The 19,974-nt window shown below is 42.7% G+C and overlaps 1 protein-coding gene across 4 annotated transcripts in view; it reads right to left on the bottom strand.

Annotated features, from left to right (window-relative positions):
• Nucleotides 1-19,974, bottom strand: part of Cilk1 (ciliogenesis associated kinase 1) — a 63,052-nt gene that overhangs the window by 14,708 nt on the left and 28,370 nt on the right. For all 4 annotated transcript variants that reach the window (XM_027411102.2, XM_027411101.2, XM_027411104.2 and 1 more), the window contains 5 exons: nt 18,610-18,664; nt 14,285-14,406; nt 13,109-13,188; nt 2,899-3,031; nt 38-209 (listed from right to left, as the gene is read on the bottom strand). In XM_027411102.2, coding sequence (XP_027266903.1) covers nt 38-209; nt 2,899-3,031; nt 13,109-13,188; nt 14,285-14,406; nt 18,610-18,664 — 562 coding nt within the window. The remainder of the gene's footprint in view (nt 1-37; nt 210-2,898; nt 3,032-13,108; nt 13,189-14,284; nt 14,407-18,609; nt 18,665-19,974) is intronic.

Below are 19,974 nucleotides of genomic sequence, written 5' to 3'. Positions count from 1 at the left end.
AGCCTTTGGCTCACAAGTCTTTGGTCTATGTCATTACCTTCTTTGGTGTTCCCAACACTTGGCAGATTTTGAAAATTGTGTCGATTTCACTGGCCCCAGGGAAAAGAGGCCGGAGGGTGTACACCTCTGCCATGATGCAGCCCACTGCCCAGACATCAATGGGGGAGCTGTAGTTGGTAGACCTCAGGAGGACTTCTGGAGCCCTATACCTGAAAAGACAAAGTTAACAACTAGCTATTGCTTCTACTGGTCAGAAGGTAACTTCAGTAACAAGTAACTCTTAGTTAAAGTATATATTTTTCTTAAATGCAAAACTTGGCAACCAACTGTCATGGCCAATAATAAATAATAGTCTTAAGGCTGCAGAGATAGCTCAGTGGATAAGCTAACTTTCGTGAAAGTATGAGGACCTGAGTTCAAATCCCCAGCACCCAAGTAAAAAGCTAGGCATGGCTTTATGTGCCTGTAACTCCAGCATTCGGGAGCAGAGGCAAGGGATTCCATGAGCTTACTGGCTACCCAGCCTAGCCAAAAAAGTGAGCTTCTCAGCTCAGTGAGAGACCCTGTCTCCAGGGAATAAGTGATAGAGGAGGACACTCAGTGTTCTCCTCCAGCCTCACCACACACTCATGTGCAAGTACTATATACACACATATACCACACACTCATGTGCATATCCAATATACATGCATACCACACACTTATACTCAATACACACAAGAAAGAGAGAGGGGGAGGAAGGAAGGATGGAAGAGAAAGAAAAGAAGTCGGGATCTACTCCAAGGCTTCTTAAATGTTTTCCATTTGTGACTCCATTTTACTTGAGAAAGTTTTATACCCCCCTCAGGTATATAGGTATATAAGATAAGTATAAAAATTTAAGAAATTACATTTATTTTAATCACCTCTTTAGTGTACATATAATTTTACCATTTATTAAAGATAAAAGCAAAAATTCACCTAATGATTTTTTCCCAAGACAGGGCTTCTCTGTGTAGCCCTGGATATCCTAGAAATTGCTATATAGACCAGGTTGGTCTTGAACTCAGAGATCTGCCTGTCTCAGCCTCCTGGGTGCTGGGACTAGTGGCATACACCATCACATCTGGTGAGACAGAGTGTTATGTAACCCATGCTGCCTCAATCTCACTATGTAGCCAAGGGTGACCTTGGACTTCTGATCCTCCGAGCTCCATCCCCCTAGTTCTGGGATTACAGGCTTGTGCCACCACACCTGGTTTAATGAGGTGCTGGGGGTTGAGCCCAGGACTCGATGCAGGTACACTACTCATGGAGCCATATTCTTAGTCCCATTTAGTGATTTTCTTTAAATGAGATTCAACGAGGAAATCAAACATCAGTTTTAAAACTCAAACATTCTAACACAATCCAATCCAAAGAGATCCAAATTTGATACTACCAATTTGCTTAGGAATGGAGGAAAATATCAAAAGTCTTTGTTTTCTACAATTAAACCATTATGTTATTCTACAAGGGCAAAAAGTCCACTCATACCACAGCAATTTTAACATATGATAGTCTTGAATCTCAGCTGCAGTGTTCTTTCTGGGCAGGTTCACTGGCACTGTTTGGTGGTAGAACAGCATATGCACTGAAGGACATGCATGCCATGTGTTTAGACCCAAAGAAAGCTGTAGTGAAGTCCTGCATGTAACATGGGATCACAGTCAGAAATACCCCTGGTTCATTACATAGTTGATTCTGAATTAGTTTTCAGCTGTACATTCGGAAGCCTTTCACTATTGCCCAATTCTTCACAACCCCACATTCAGTTACTTGGCCACATGTGGGACTGCAGCCACAATTGAAAAGCTAGACTGTATTCCCCAGAGCTGTCAACCAAGCATTTGTCTACAGGATCTCTTCCTCCTCCTCCTCCTCCACAGTCTTTAAAGAATTCTGGGTGGGGGTATGTCCACAAGAGGTCAGAAGCACTGGATCCCTCTGGAGCTGAAATTACAAACAGTTATAAGCCACCTGATGAGGGTGGGGTACTGAACTTGGGACCTCTTCGAGAACAGGACAAACTCTTAGTGCTCAGCCATCTCTCTTGTACACAGGCTCCTCCTCTGTAGCATCTTCAGAAACACATGCAGGAACTGGGTAGGGCAAAGAGAGGGCAGGGAAGAAGGACGTGGAGCAACTATTCCCGAAAAGCTTCCATACAAAAATTATTTATACAAGGGTTGGAAAATTGGCTCAGCTGTTAAGAGCACATGTTGCTTTTCCAGAGGAACCAAGTTCAATTCCCAGCACCTACATAACAGCTCAAACCATCTGTAACTCCAATTCCAGAGAATTCAACCTCCACAGGCACCAGGCATGCACATGGTATACACACACACACACACACACACACACACACACACAAAAAAAAAAAAAAAAAAAAAAAAAAAAAAAAAAAAAACCCACAAACACCCCCCCCACACACACACATGCAAAACACTCATACACATAAAATAATAATTTTAAAAACTTTAAAAATTATTTAGACTGTGGACAGCATGATGGCTTTCCTTTTAAAATTGTTTTTAACACAAGCTTATATCTTCATTTAGTAACAAATACCTGCAGTGTTTGAACTCTTTCTTCCTTTTAGTGAGAACTTAATGTTCATGATTAATACTGTCCTCAGCATAATGTTTTATTATTTCTGTTGTGATTTTTTTTTTTTTTTGAGACAGGGTTTCACTATGTATGTACCCAGGCCAGCCTGGAACTCACTCTGTAGACCAGGCTAGCAATGAACTCACAAAGATCCATCTGCCTCCAGAGTGTTGGGATTAAGAAGTGTGTGTCACTACACTTGGCCTTATATATAAACTGTATCTTCTGAAAGAAGCACAATTAAATAATTTTGAGAGAAACAGCATTTACCATCTAGTAGACACATAGTCTGTGTACGGAGGTCTTGATCGGATTTCTCGGGCCAATCCAAAGTCTGCAATTTTCACAAGTTCTGGTCCCATGCAGAGGAGATTCTCAGGCTTTAAGTCCCGGTGGAAGAAGCCTGCGGAGACAGTGAAGGAATCCAAATGCATGTCCTTTCTGTACCACTCTCTGCAGCTCTAACACTCTTTGACAAAACATCTGTAACAAATGATCAGGCCCCCAGACTTCCCCTTAGATAAAAATCAACCCAAGTTGTTCTTTGTACATCTTACTTACAAAGAAGTCTTTTTAAATACCAAAACTTGTGAGCGAAGATAACTGCAAACCCAACTATCTCTGAGGGAAAAATTCACTCTTATCAAGTCAGCAGAGCTATGTTGAGAATAAAACCATTTAAAAAGATAATAGTTTTTATTCGCATCAAATGTATACAACAATAACAAGAAACAAAGGATTAGCTGGGTGAAGTGGAATGCACCTTTAATCCCAGCACTTGGGAGTCAGAGGCAGGCAGATCTGAGGCCAGTGTGGTCCACAAAGTGAATTCCAGAATAGCCAAGACTGTTATACAGAGAAATCGTGGTCTTGAAAAACCACACACACACAAAAAAAACCAAACCAAAACAAAAACAGAGAGAGACAGAGACAGAGACAGGGAGAGAGAAAGGATTGGTGGGTAAGTTGTTACACTGTTAAAGAGTACTTATGAATTTGCCCAATGTCACTGAATGAGAAGCCTTAGTGGTGGTGCTGTGGAGATGCAGCACAGAGAGATTTAATATGAGAGTCTACCAGAAACACACACAAACATCCAGTGGCTAGCAATATACATGACTCTGGTATATTGCTATATACCAGGTACCCAAACCACCTCCTCCCTGAGGTACCAACCACAGACATCATTCATGGTGCTGGGACACTCCGACGGAAAGGCAACTTAGTGGATGTCATGACAGTGTTATTAGTTATGCATTATCGTCTCTAAAGTTACATCCTGTACCATCCTTGAAAGCTGTGTCCTTAATAGGATCCTGACTGGATGCCACTTTCATGCCTGCAGCAGCTTGTCCAAAACTACCTAAAAGCCAATCCGTCCTTCTCAAACTTTTAATAGTATCACCATTCTGTTGAATCCAGTCTTTTGATGGTGATGGATGGTCCTGCATTTCCTTCAGAATACCTCCTGGTCTCTTCCCCTTTCCCTCTGCATTCCAAGCTGCTCTTCCTGCCTGTGGCTGAACCATCACAGTTTCCCTCCTCCAACTTCATTGTACTCTACGCATTCTAATAGTTTAAACACTGCCCCCCAACACACACACACGCACGCACGCACGCACGCACGCACGCACGCACGCACACCCTTGCCTTAGCCTCTTTAAATAGTTTAATAACTCTGATCTCTTTTATTCTACCTAAAGAGATAAATGTATCTGTGGTAAAGGACTTGAGGAACATGCATGATGCCCTAGGTTCAATCACCCATATTGCTTTATGTTTCAGTAAACCAAACTATAACTTTTGTTTTTTTAAAGATTTATTTATTTATTATGTATACAGTGTTCTGTCTGCATGTATCCCTGCAGACCAGAAGAGAGCACAAGATCTCAATACAGATGGTTGTGAGCCACCATGTGGTTGCTGGGAATTGAACCCAGGACCTCTGGAAGAGCAGCCAGTGCTCTTCAATCACCCGTATTGCAAAACGTATTTCCCAATACTGATCACCAGTTATATAGAGTGTGTTTCATTCCCTTTAATTTTACTGTATTTGTCTCCAAAATAAGGTACCCTGCTCCTTTTTATCTGTATCAGTCCTAATCTTAACCATTCTCCAAGGTTTATTGAGTAGTCCTTTGTCTAAGAAACCATCTCACAGTTGGGTGTTCATGACACATGCCTTTAATTCTAGCACTCAGGCGGCAGAAGTAGGTGGATCTCTGAGTTTGAGGCTAGCCTTGTCTATAGAGTGAGTTCCAGGATAGCCAGGGCTACTCAGAGAAACCCTGTATCAAAAAAACAACAACAAACAAACATTTCACATGATGCAATTTTTGCATTCTTCCACTTGGTCAAGAAATATTCAGAGGCCATGGGTTGGGCTCTGTGGATTCCGAGCCACCCAAATACCATGGTTCTTGGTCTTTGCCTTCACAGGTAGAACAGGCCTTTCCCCTGATTATATGTAGAATTCTATTATTTACAGATATGGTCACCATTCTCACTAAGTAGAAGGAAGCCCTTTAACAGTCAAGGTCTTTTGTAGTTCTGAATGCCCTCCATGTAAGACAAAACATGGCAATCTCACAACATATGATTGTTGACTGAAATGAGGGAACTAAAAAGGCCTGTCAGAAGAATGACGGAAGTTCACAGTGATGAATCTACATGGACTAAATATGCAGGAGCAAGAGAGTGGATCTGAGTTGTGGAAGGGGAAAGTCTAAAAAGACAGTAACTGAGAACTGAATGACAAGTGCAAGGGCTCAGAAGCAGGGTAGGGACAATGAGGACTCATTGTTGGGTGTCCATATCACAGAGGTCATTCCTATAGCCCTCAAGCAATTAGCCAAGGTTGTTTTCCAAACTTGCCTCTGCTATAGCAGAAAGTGATTGTGATGTGCTTACATGTCAAAATGCACTATATTCCATGTGTGATGGAAACTAGCAATGGTATTCAATATCCGAGAGACAACTAGGCTTAGCATCAGGTCAAGTAACAAATGCATAGTTGTATAGCATAATGATGGGACTGCATACCAAGTGGTTAGCTTAGCTGGACCAAGGGAATACAATTAGAACCTCATGCCTACATGAAGATGAAGGCACAAAATTGATCACAGACATTCAAGGGGGACAGGGGCAAGAGTAAGAAGTACTTCCTTCACAACGCAGGGCTACCTGCTTTGTACATCCCAAGGAATTGAGATCAGAGTTGGGACTGGGTTAGACAAGAGACAGGCACACAAGTTGTCTATTTTACAGCACATGTATATTTGTAGATATTAGTTCATGCATGTGTACGTGTATGTGAAAATACATTGAGATTCACATATTTCAGTGCTTCATCTTTATTCTGCTGCTGTCCTGACAAAGGTCTACTGGCCTTCCATAGACCAATTTCAAGAATCCTAACCAGATTTGTAGTAAACCAAACATAAATAATTATAAGAACCAAACTTGAGGTTCTTAGCTTAAGAAACTCAGAGTGATTCAGTATTAGTCAAGAATGGCCTTTCCAGTAAAAGTAAAACAAACCTGACTGACATAGACAAATCCAGATGGTTTATTATCACCCCAATAAAATAGATAATCTACCCACCAGATGCCTTCTCTTAAGTCTTGGTATAATTGAGTCACTGTGTTTGGGACCTTTATTCTTGTGAACACCTGCCAGTTCTCAGAGGGTCTGACTGGATGTACTCATCTTGGAAATGAATTAAGAATTATACAATTATTAAAAATTATCTTTTGTCAATGTACCTAGGATGGTTTCCAGGACCCTTGAAAACTGTGAGATGATGGTTTCTCTACCTCAAGCACTCTAAAAACTCTCCGATGAAAGATGAAATGGCAGGCATCATTTTCTTAGTGAACAGATGGGAAAACTTGGTCATGGGTTGGGGGCAAAAAATTGCTCACAATCCCACCAAAAAGTGCGTCACAGCCTAACAGTGCCAAGCACTACTGTTTCCCTCTTGGCGACTCTGTCCACCCAAACCTTGATTTGTGGCTTTGATCCTCTCAAGCCCAGATCAACACCGATTCTCCTCGCTAACTTTCTCTTCCTCTTCTAATTGAGGTAATTATTATTTATAAACTCATGTGGCATTTCTTTTACAGTGACTCATCTGTCCTCAGACCTCCTCCACCCACAGCAACTCCCTCTGGCACTATCTATAACACCTACATCAGTTCTCATTTCTCCAGCACCACACTCCAGACCTTTTCTGTGTCCATGCGAACCACACTTCTCTAAACACCAAGCACCCTCCCGGCAACCGACAGGCTCTATCCTTTCCCTCATGGCCTATACTCGTTTTGATTCTAGTTCCAAGAGAACACGCACATTAATCAAAAGTGGAATGAAGATTCAGGTCCCTCACTTATCCCATTAAGTAAGTTCTTTTTTCATATTTCATCTGTTTTAGTGAAACATTACTATTTCCATTTAAAGAGACAATGCAGCTTAGGATGTGAATGTACAGACCAGCCAGAACTCCCAGTCATTTAACCTTCCAAGTTTCCTCATTTGTGGAACAGAGACTAGCATCCCTCACAGGCCTATTTTGCAGGATGAAATGCACTGAACCCATAAAGCTTTTGGAGGGCAGTGCCGACACATGAGCACCTTGCAAGAGCAGGTCATTGTGAGGAAGGCTACGAGAAAATTCCCTCTGGTAACCTCCCCCAAACTGTCAACATGGCCTTGTGCATATGATGTCGTGTCTTTGCAGATAAGAATTAAAGCTTGTGAGGGTGAGTGCCCTCTGTGAGGAGGTGGCAGTAGAGCTCTGCTCTGATTCCTGCCTGGGTCTGTGCTCTGCTGACGTGTGCAGTGTGGTCTGTAACAAAGACACCCCTTCTTCCTTCTCACTCCTGACTCCACAGCGGGAATCCTCTAGCTGTGCCATTTAGACATCATGCAACAGCAGAGTTCTTCCACAGTAAGAACTTTCCTGTTCAAAACACCTTCCAGAACACACACACACACACACACACACACACACACACACACCTCATTTAAGTTCAGGATACCTCCTGCCTGCTCAATAACAGAAGGATTTTCCTTTCCATTCTGATAGAAGATTTTGATGAATAACTTCAAGGAAGAAAGGAAAACCAAGGAAACCTCAAGGGAGGCTCTCCTCTGTCCATATCCTAGTATTGACGATGCTGATTAAATATGAGCAAATGATTAAAGAGTATTTAAATGTTATGAATTTACATAGCATATCTTCTTGCTGCAAAAGTATTTCAGATAATTCTCACCGTTTCCCCTCCACCCTCCCCAATTTCCTTCCTCCCTTGAATCTGAACCTACGGTGTTAATATCAAGAAAAAAAGCAGCAGGCCATAGGAGCCGCGGCACACAGACAGGAGAAGGGCCAGGTCAAGGTCACACACTTGTGGCAGTGGTGAGGCTCAGAGGCACAACATCACCTCTGGGGCAAAACACAGTCGTCTAAACCACCAAATGCACTTCCATCGCCTGATGGGAAGAGTGCTCTTGAGAGCTACAAGGGTGGGTCAGGAGGAAACATACAATTCGGATTATATTCCTGCAAGGGATGTGTGCTTTGGCACTGTTCAGACAGTGTCGAGTACGGCCATGTGTTTATGCCCCATGGGGGGACAATACTCAGTGACACGAAATATGGCCATAGCAACTACACGCCGTGCTGTTCTTCTCTCTCAGAGGAGTATACTCCCCAGGAGCCGACTGCACCTTCTCACTGTGAGAATGAGCTACGGGAAGGGCTGAAACCACTAGACAGTTCTGTGAAGTGTGTCACAGAGTTTTTCTGTCATGACAGGGAAAGGGGTAACATCGAGGTCACCAACACACAAACCCTCTAAGTTAAAAACAAAATCACATTTGTTTACTAGGGGTGTGTGTGTGTGTGTGTGTGTGTGTGTGTGTGTGTGTGTGTGTGTGTGTGTGTGTAAGTGTTACCAGGGCACGTGTGTGAGGGTCAGAAGGTAACTTGCAGGAATTGGTTCACTCTTTTCAGCGAGAATAAACTCAGTTTGTCAGGCTTGGTGGTAAGTGCTCTTACCCACTGAGCCATCTCTCTCTGTCCCTACACCCTGTTTCATTAAAAAAAAAATCATTTATCAATAAATAATAAAATAATAAATAATGAAAAAGGAGATCAAACTTGAGAATTTAGTGTCTACCCCACGTACAGTCATTACCATCTTCTTCCTCTAAGACTCTTTTGGGGACGACAGACTAGCTAACAGATTCCCCTGTCATTGTTTCAGTGTGACCTCTGCAGAGCTTCGGGCCTCTCTGAGCCTCAGTCGCCTCTTCTTTGAAAGACATAGTTGCTATCTGTTCTTTCTACCTGTGACATTGACAAGGGAATGAAAAAAGTAATGGATGAAGTTAGCTCCAGTCAGAACTGGGCGTATAGCTGTTGGGAAAACTGTCAACCAGCACCTGTGGTAATGGCCAGGGTAGTAAGGTTGTGAAGACACAGTCCTGATGTTCTCCACAGCTTGGACACACCCAGTGTCCAAGGCTTGAAAGTGACGGCAGTGCAGAATTCCAAGGGGAGTTTAAGGGGTGCTAAATTGGTAGCTGAAGATATTTGTGTGTGCACATGGCAATGCTGTTGCATCTGTTTATGTGTGAGGGACAGGAAGGACTGACAGACAATAGGCATGTGGGCATGTGCGCATACAGAGATAGCTACACGTGCAGAAGTATGCATAGAAGTGCATAGGCAGCCTGCGTCTATGAGTCTATAAATACTTCATTAAGTAGAGTCTCAGAAGTTCTTCCTAGCAACAAATATCTGAGTCTCATTAAAAGGACTAAAATGGAAGCCTCTAATTCAGGTTCCAGGCTGAAGGAAGCAGCCTGAATGACCCAAACTCTGACTGTTCCCTATATGAAGAATAAGTTGGCAGAAAATTCCTTTGCTTCCCCGCTTTTCCCCTTTTATGGCCATTTTTTATGGGCCCCAACAGGCTCTTACATGCCTTTTCCTATTTGTCCCTAAGATACCATGTCTGGTTATTACACACTACTCGCCATGAATTCTTGTGAATAAAGGCTAAAGAGCCAGTCCTCTGAAGTCAGTGGGATCAGCAATCACCTGTACTAACTGTCTCACCATGCTGGATTAAGAAGTCAGCTCGGCCATGTGTATTCCTCATGGATTACAAAGCTTGTGCTGCCGGATGACGATGGTTTGCAAAGACAGCTGACGCCTGTGTGTTTCATCTACTCTGTAACTGTGAAGAGCTACTCAGAGGTAAAGAGCAAGCTGCTGCTGACCCTGGACAGACAATTTACACCAAATCCAGTAATTGCCAAAAGGTTTCAACCCAGTCTTTTACTGAGTAATGAATCTATTTGTTAGCACATTGTTTACAGTGGCATCTTGCTGAGAAAAGGAAAATCAGTTCTCTCCAATGGAGAGAATACTGGATAAACAGAGTCCATGTTTATGTTATGGGCGATGTCCATGTGTTGGCTACATATTCATGGCAAAGTTATCAATCCAACCTCATCTGGTCTGCAGTGGTTCGGACTAGCAATGTTCCAGAGAGCTGCTGGAGATGACTGCCTATATTCATTGCTGTTTAACTTGCCACAAGCTCAGTTAAGAGGAAAAACACAAATGGAGAGTTTCCTGAAGGGCATATAGCTATGTTTCCCTTTGGACATTCTAAATCTCTCTGTGGACGTCCACACCATCCCTGAAGTGAGTCACACTGGGGCAGGCAGAATTGCTTTCTCTGATCAGGCGACATAACAGGTGAAGAATATTGAACAAAACTGGCCTATGCAGCCTGCCACTATGAAATACTGTTCCCTCCAAAGCACCCATGAGAAACTGCCTATGCAGCCTGCCACTACGACATACTGTCCCCTCCAAAGCACCCATGAGAAAGTGTCTTCCTGGCCAGGGTATCAAGAATAATCCTGGGCCCAGTAAGATGCTCAGCAGGTAAAAATGCTTGTACCCAAGCCTGATGACATGAGTTCAAAACCCATGTAAAGGTGGAAGGAAGAGGATTCATTGCAAGACTCCTGCAAGTTGTCCTCTGCTCCCATGATGTGACACATGTGAATGCATGTGAACACGCATACACAAACACACAAACACACATATGCATGCACACATTAGATAAATAAATAAACGTAAAATGAAAGTCTTAATTTAAAAAATAATAGTTTTGCTTTTGGTAAAAAGTCCATTTTTAAGGGAACTACACAAATTCTAACTGATCAATGTTTCACATTTTGCTTTGTATAACAAGCTCAGAAACAAATCTGTTGTCTGCTTCTTATAATAAAATAAAATTTGCTGGTATGCTGGACCTATCCTCCAAACATCACAGGCTATTACAAATGATATTATTGGTTACCCTCCCATCCCCCCACCCCAACCACCAGAGTATAAGACTCTATTGCTGAAGACACCATTTGCTTATGCCATCAAACATGGAGAAATCAAATTAGTATCCAACTAGAAGTTTCAACCCTACAAACTCTGCAATCTACAACAGTGACCTGTCTTCAAAATATCCTGATACAACAGTGGCACACAGGTGATAGGAGTAACCAACCACTGTTTTAAAAAAAATAGTTTTAAGGCCCATTTTATGAGCTGAGACCCATACTTGATACCAATAAGGCCAAGAAACTAAGACTAGATAGGTCATGGGCCCTAGGGGAGAGACTATAACTATAGTAACAACAAATGACATTTTGCTATATACCCATAGATCAGTGCATGGCTCACCCCTCATCAGAAATGCTTCTTCTTACAGTAGATGGCAATTAACACAGAGATCCACAGCTGGACACTGTGTAGACAATGAGAAACCTTGGAGTACACAGCCCTAATAGGGATGTCTTTATCAAACCCTTCTCCTCAAGGCTCACGCAGAAGAAGAGGCAGAAAAGTTGTAAGAACTAGGGGTCGTGGATGACTCTAAGGAAACAGTATCCTTCAGACACCACAGGGCTGCTGCGCACTACATCAGCTCACAGAGCGTGACAGGTGTGTACAAGACCTGTATAAATTCATGCTAGACAAAATCTGAGCATAGAGAGGGGGAGGTGGACACAGAGTCCCACCCCCAACCAGGAGCTACATGACACTTGCTGAGAAAGGGAAAACCAGTTTGTAGGGGACACCATAACCACCCCTGCTAGGGGATGGCTACAGGTGTGCCTGACCACGCCTTCGAGGGCATGGTCAGGGTGACATAGGGAAGGTGTAAGAGCGAGGAGTGCCCACGTGGGAGCCCCTTCTTCCGTTTCATCTTTGGCTTGCTGAACTTACTCCTGCCCTGCCGGCTGGCTAGGTCGCTCTATAAGTAAGGCTTTTTCCTAATAAATTCCCTTGTATTTTCACCTGGCTCTGCACTGGCAATTTCCCACATTACCAGTTCTCCCCAATGGAGTGATAATAGATATAGCAACTCCATCTCCAGCCTCATTCTCAGGTGTAGGTGGACAACACAAAACAGATTCGACATTTTTCTGTGTGCTTTTTTTTTGGTTGTGACTTAGTAATTTTTGACTTCATTTTTTTTTTCTTTTTTAAGAAAGAGAAAGAACATGAAATTGGATAGGTAGAAGGGCGAGGAGGATGTAGGAGGACTTGAGGGAGTGAAAGATGTGATCAAAATATATTATATGAAAACATTTTAAAACGATTAAGTTAAAAAAAAAAAGAATTGGGCATAATGTGACTGACCACATTACATTCCTGCTGCCATTACCACCATAGCGGAGTATATATTTTCTTTTCTTTTAGACAGGGTCTTACTATGTACCCTTGGCTGGCCTCGAATCTGCTATGTAGACCAGGCTGGCCTCAAACTCATAGAGCTCTGCCTGCCTTTGCCTCCTGAGTGCTGAGATTGAAGGACAGTGCCACCACATTTGGCTGTCTCCCCTCTTAAACTGTGAGCCAGAATAAATGCTTGGTTCCTCAAAAAAAAAAAAAAAAGTTAAGAAGAAAAGAAAGGAAGGGAGAAAGAAAGAGTGGCTTTTACTCCTGGTGGTATTCCTGCCTTGTTTTGTCTCTTCTTCAGTTTGCTAAGTTTTACTTTATTTTATTTTCCCATGTTGCATAAAGTTTTAGGCCACTTTAACCCCCTCAGAAACAAACTGGAACACAAACGATGTAGAAAAATGAGTGGCACAGTGCAGAGAAGCTAGTGTGGGCTAGACACAACACATGGTACCTCGGAATCTGATCTGAAGTCTCTTGTTGATACATCAGAAAATGGTGGTAAATAATTCTTAGATCTATCTATAACTAACAAGCTTAATGCTAAAACACCGCCCCCCACACGCAGGAAAATTCAGAAATCAAAGTCCCAAGGGAACACATTCTGAAAGCCATTGTCAGCCTGTCAGCTCTACAGCCATTAATACTTCCTGTGTCATCCAACTAATGACATTTCACTGCTATTCAGAAGTACAATACTGCAAATCACCCACCGTGTTTATGAATGAATGCCAGTCCTTGCAATATCTGATACATTATATTCCTTATAGCAGACTCTGGAAACAACTTATTTCTGTATGGGCCAGAAGAAAACAAAGTTAAAAAACCAAGTTTCTGTAGTAAAAGGAATCGCCTGTATTTGTCTTATTCTGATTATATAATATGAAATTAAGAAATTTTACCAGATTCTTTTATGATAAATAATAGAGAAAATAGTCACTTGTTGATATAGTGAAGCTAAGTAGTAAACACCAAGTATGTTCAGCTCTATTATAAAGAAAAGAGTAAACTTTTTATTATAATAATAAATAAGAAACCTGTAACAATGTATCCAAAAATAAGCTAGGCATGGCGGCCACACCTGTAATCTCAAGTCTTAGAAAGTTCACATAGAAGGATCTTAAGTTCCAGGCCAGTTTCAACTATTTTTTTTAAAAGATTTATTTATTTACTTATTATGTATATAGTATCATGCCTGCATGTATCCCTGCAGGTCAGAAGAGGGCACCAGATCCGATCCCTCTTCTGTGAGCCACCATGTGGTTTCTGGGAATTGAACTCAGGACCTCTGGAAGAGCAGCCAGTGCTCTTAACCTCTGAGTCATCTCTCCAGCCCCAGTCTCAACTATGTAGCAAGTATGAGACCAGCCTAGGAATGAAACCCTTCTCAATACAACAACAATAACAACAACAACAACAACAAAACCACAAAATGAATGAAAGTAAACAAGACGCTTCCTGGAGGTTGTCTCAGGGCTCCTGGGCACAGGAATGAGGTTGGGTCCTTCACCTAGCTGGCAGATTTTATCATTAAAATCCAGAGGCATGACTGTTAAAGGTCTACAGAAAGAACTAGAAAACTGAAATAAACAAGGCAAAAAGTACATCTACTTTGCAAAATTAATCCATAAGAATGTTATGACTACGAGACTGGAAAGATGACTCAGTGATTAAGAACACATACTGCTTTTGCAGAGGACCCTTGAGAGTTCAGTTCCCAGCACCCACATTGGGATGGCTCACCGTAACTCCAGCACTAGTGGGGAGCTGGCACCTCTGCCTTTGTGGGCACTCACATACATACGCATCCCTACAGGTATAATTTAAAATAATAAAAATAAATCTCAAATACACTCTGTTAAAAAAATAAGGTTATGACCAAACCATACCTTTCTTTAATGAGCTGGTAAAGGTTTTCCTTCATATACTCGAAGATAAAATAGAGGTGGTCGTTTTCCCTGATGACCTCTTTCAACTTTACTATGTTGGCGTGACTGAGCTTCTTTAAAGACTGAAACACACGAGAAAGAAAACCAAACAAAATTAGAAAAACAAATCCATCTAAAAGGGAAAGCAACTCTAAGCACACTTAGAAAGGGATTTCTGATTTGAGAACTGAGAACATGCCATGAACTACGTCTTATTGGCAACTCAATAAATGGCATTTCTCTGAAATCAATATAACTTTATCTAGAGAAATGACTTTGGCCAGGCGGTGGTGGTGCATGCCTTTAGTCCCAGCACTCGGGAGGCAGAAGCAGGCAGATCTCTGTGAGTTCAAGGCCAGCCTGGTCTTCAAAGAGAGTTCCAGGACAGTCTCCAAGCCTACAGAGAAACCCTGTCTTGAAAAAAAAAAAATGACTTTGATGAACTGACTAGAAGGTAAGCATTTGATCACTAGCTGGTATTCCTGGCTGTTACCCAGCCCAGAGCTATAGGTCAGGACTACGTGGCAATAGGCCCAGGCTATTTTAGGCTTACTTCCTCTGGATCATGGGATTCAGGTTGTGCAGGTGGCTAGGGGGAAAAATCAGTACAGAAAGCCATGGCTTTAAATCGTTGGGCCCTGGGGAATGGGGAATGCAGCTGGTTAAGGCTGAGGTCACCAGACAGCAGCCTGCAGACATGGTCAACAGGAAATTGCTGCATGGACTGAGGCAATAGCCTGATTCTCTAGGCTTGTGTGCCTGAGACAAAATGCTCCTTCTTACAAGGTGAGTTTTAATTACTGGGGGGGGAGGGATGAAGATATATTGTTGAAATACTGAAAGGTCTAAGAGCAAGGAAGGTGAGAGAGTCAAGCAGTAGTCGAGGAATATGACAAGGTTCAGAAGACTACACACGAGTTTCTGACTACTCATCTTATACATGTAGCTTTCTAAGTTCATGTGAGTGTAGCCCTGTACCTATGACTTTCTGTATATGCCATATGCCAGTGATGAACAAAATTGCTGTCCTGTTAGTGAGCAGCAATCAGTGCCCAGAGACACCCAGTTACTGGGAGTGCTACCTGGATGATCAGAATTTGAACCTTGAAAAGTCTTTTCCCCTTGGGGCTGGAGAGATGGCTCAGTGGTTAAAAGTCTTTCCCCCCCAAAAGGCAATGAGGTCAATAATGATAAATTATGGCAGCTTCTCTACCTTTGAGTTTCATTAAAAAGAATACCCTTTTTAATAAAGCAGACAAAGTGTGTGCAGAAGGAAGTGTTAAAGTGAACATTCAAATCTACAAGGATTCAAATAAATGATCAGAACTTGGATCGACGCAGCTTGGAAGAGAGAGGAAACATGGCTAGTGGATAAGGACCAAGAGACTTTTTCTGGAACTTTCACCCCAAAGAACAGAATTCTTGTCAAGTCATTTTGCTGGCATGGATCCTCAGCAGTTTTGGCTAGAATCTTCTAGGAGGGCCCAGTCAGGTTGATTATTCCTTTTCTTTAGGTTGGATTCCTGGTTTTCTGTGAGTTACAACACAGGCTGTTGTTCACTGGCTGCTCCTGAACGTGGCCATCTTTCCTGCCTGTTTGCTTAAAGCACGTCACAAGCACCCCTCAACAAGTAGCTTCATGGCAAATTCCTTCAGAGCTTTTATTCTCTGAGTAAGAGAGGCAGACATGACATACACCAGGTTTATCCTTAGGGTATAGTGCATGGTAGTTTTAGTAGGGAGGAAAGTGCTGACCAGTCCCCAGGGGATCAGAATTGATACTATCGATTCATTTGGATACTATCGACTAATCTGTGGAGTGCATTCCTGTGGAAACCGTTGGCTCATTTTGGGGGCACTGTTGACGCTTATCTGCTCTTACCCAGTGGCTTGTTTTTACTCCTTCAGAAACTTTTCTATCACCAGATAGGATGCTTCCTTCTGGAATTGTATCTTTGTAAACTGAATACTGTGAAATTCTTTCAGCAAAATTAATTACAGATTAGATGGACAGAAATTTTTAAAGATTTATTTATTACGTATACAGTGTTCTGTCTGCATGTATGCCTTCAGGACAGAAGAGGGCACCAGATCTCACTACAGATGGTTGTGAGCCCATCCTATGGTTGCTGGGAACTGAATTCAGGACCTCTGGAAGATCAGCTAGTGTTCTTAATCACTGAGCCATCTTTCTAGCCCAGATGGACAGAACACTTAACTTGCTCTGTAACCTTACTGAAACTGGAGCTTCATGCTACTCTTAGACAGGGGCCTGTCATTCAAGTTTCAGACAGACCACAGCCTCAGAGCTGAACCACTGTGCTCCTTCTAGAATTACCTTCTAGAAAAACTGTAAAACCAACTTGATTTATCTTTGTGAATGAATGTGTATGTGTGTTGGCCTGACTACATGCTTACAAGTGCCTACGGAGGCCAGCAGAGGGTGCAGTTGTGAGCCATCCGTGTGTGTGTGTGTGTGTGTGTGTGTGTGTGTGTGTGTGTGTGTGTGTGTGTGTGTGTGTGTGTGTGTGTAGGGAACCAAAGGGTCCTCTATAAGTACAGCTAGTGTTCTTAGCTTCTGAACCATCTCTCGAGCCCTGATCACCTTGAACCTTAATTAAAACAAATGTTACAGCCTCCCAGCAAGTGAATGCTACTTTTCTCATTGGAAGGCTTGTAATAAAATTATATTCAATTCTTGGGCTGGAGAGATGGCTCAGAGGTTAAGGGCACTCACTGGCTGCTTTCCCAGAGGCCCTGAGTTCAATTCCCAGCAACCATATGGTGGCTCACAACCATCTGTAATGAGATCTGGTGTATGCAAGCATGCATGCAGGCAGAACAGTGTTGTATACATAGTAAATAAATAAATAAATTATATTCAATTCTTATTTTTATACACTTTCTTTTTTTTTTTTGAGACAGAGTCTCTGGCTGTTCTGGAATGTGCTATGTAGCCCAGGCTGGCCTCAAGCTTACAGAGATCTACCTACCTCTGCCTTTCAAGTGCTGAGATTAAAAGTGTGTGCCACCATGCCTGGCTACTTTTCTTTCTCTTTTTAGGCAAAGTCTTGCTATGTATGTTTGGCTGGCCTGGAGCTCACTACAAAAATCAGGCTGGCCTAGAACTCAACCGCCTGCCTCTGCTTCCTAAGTGCTGGGATTAAAGTCATGTTCTACCACACCTGACAGAACGCTTTTTACTTGTTACATATATACACAAACAATATCTTCAACAGTATCTTCTGCCTCATGGAGTCTAAAAGAGTTATGACCTGCCCTTTATGAACACAGTTTACACATCCCTGCTCTGGACTTGAAGCCCTGTTCATGTACTAAAAGGGATGGTTTCATACCCACTGGGCTTTTCAAGCAGGGCCAGAGAGAGGCCTAACCATGGCTGAATCACCATCCCAGGGCACAAGGAAAAGAGTGACACACAGAAAACCCTAGTGGCCATTCTACCTGGGGAGATGCTGAGAGGACGACCTAAGAAGAGTGGAGAGAAGAGAGGAAAAAGAGAAAGAATAGGGAACACAGCAAAGGTAAGAGCGGGGTGGACCTCTGCTCTAGAGCACCTGCCCAGGAGGCATGAGGTTCTGGGTTTGCACACAGGTGCTGGATAGGAAGGAAGAAGGAAAACAAATGAACAAACAAAAAACTTTTTACTAAGCATGGTGGAGCCTGTAAATCACAGCAACTGGGAAGCTGCAGACCTAAAGAGGATTTCAAGTTCAATGTCAATCTGGGCTATATAGACAGACTTTGTCTGGAAAAAAAGAAAGAAAGAAAAGAAAAAAGAAAGGAAGCAAACAACAAAGAAACCCAGTGAGGACATACTCTATGCAATGCTGACCACACTCTGTGTTAGCCAAGGAATTCCAGCACACACTGTAACGGAGTGTGAGTTATTAGTGCAAGGAGATGTGAGCGGCACTGCTGGAGTATCCAGGAAAAATAAGCTACGGGTAGATCCTTTGTGCATCTATAGCTAGGAATGAGGCCTGTGGAGGCAACCATCCACCAAATCAACACTTATCGAGATATACTGGTTGAAGAAATCCATTAAGGACAAAAGCATTCTAGTAATAATACATTCATTAAGTAATATAGTAATTTTCTGCATTCAGATACCAGCTGCATAATATCCTTTCTCCACTTTCACAGCATTGGTGAAAAAAAAAATACAAATGGAATGACTACAGCACCTATAAATCTAGCCATAAATACAGCTATTCTAATCAGCCAAATAGAACTATTCTCCGAAATAACAAATTCACAAATACCTTAACCTCCCGAAGGTTCATGCATTCTTCCCAGGAGTAAAACTTTCTTTTCATTCTGCAAGAGAAGAAAAAGAAATAGCATGCTTGTTCCAAGTGATAGGCTGAACACCATTTCTTAAGAATGCTTTCATTCAGGGTTGGAGAGATGGCTGAGTGTTAAAAGCATTTCTTGTTCTTGCAGAGAACCCTCATTCAGTCCCAGCACCCACATCAGGCAGCTCAAACTGCCTGCAACCCAGCTCCAGGGGACCCAATGTCATTTTTTTGTCCTCTGTGGGCTCACACATACACTTGTCGAAAGCACACATAAATGTAGCTCCCCTCCATGGCCTCTGCTTCAGCTCCTGCCTCCAGGTTCCTGCCCTGACTTCCCTCAGTGATGGAGTGCGACCTGAGAGTTGTAAGAAGAAATAAACCCTTTCCTCACCAAGGTGGGCATGGTGTTTATCACAGCAACAGGAACCCTGACCAGGCCACCTGGTGTGGTACAAAGAGCCAGGTCTGCTGTCTGACTTTACCACTAACAAACTTGGCCTGAAGGAAACTCCCTCAGGTTTATTCTGTCTAGGCCAGTGCCAGCCGACAGAACTTTTGTTGGTGGTGGAAATCTTTGGTGGTATCCAATATGGTAGCCACAGATCTGTTGCTACAGGATAAGGTAGACAGCACTAGTTTGGCTCAGAGGGTAACACAAAGAAAAGGAAAAGGAGGAGGAAGAAGAAGGGGAGATGACGAAGGTGGGAGGTACATACACTGGGAAGGTCCATGGGAGAGTTGGAGATGGATAGGACCAAGATACATTGTGCTATGAATGAAATCTTCAAAAAATTAATATTTTTTTGCGGGGGGGGGGGGGCTGGTTTTCGAGACAGGGTTTCTCTATGGCTTTGGAGGCTGTCCTGGAACTAACTCTTGTAGACCAGTCTGGTCTCGAATTCACAGAGATCTGCCTGCATCTGCCTCCCGAGTGCTGCGATTAAAGGTGTGTGCCACCAACGCCCAGCCGAAAAATTAATTTAAAAGTATATTTTTAAAAAGTGTGTGGCTGGCACACCACAAGAACAGGGTTTTAATGTACATGCTGATGGCAGATATGGTATCTTACTATATGTGGTAGTTGAAGGATATGTCTATGCCCAATGGTCTAGGGTATTGGAATACTTGGTCTCAAGTTTGGTGGCTGTTTAGGAGAGCTTAGGAAGTGTGACCTTGTTAGAGCAAGTATGTCACTGGAGTGGGCTTTGAGGTTTCAAAAGACTTGCCCTATTTTGGGTGAGTACACTCTGTTTTCTGTAAGCTCTCAGCTGCTGGTCTACTCCCCTGCGATAGCACCTCAGCTCCACCACCATGGAAGTAAGAATCAGT

Source organism: Cricetulus griseus, chromosome 4 (genome assembly GCF_003668045.3).
Source record: "Cricetulus griseus strain 17A/GY chromosome 4, alternate assembly CriGri-PICRH-1.0, whole genome shotgun sequence".
In the NCBI taxonomy this organism is placed as follows: domain Eukaryota; kingdom Metazoa; phylum Chordata; class Mammalia; order Rodentia; family Cricetidae; genus Cricetulus; species Cricetulus griseus.
Note: the sequence above shows the minus strand (reverse complement) of the source record. Positions and strands in the feature narration are given on the sequence as shown.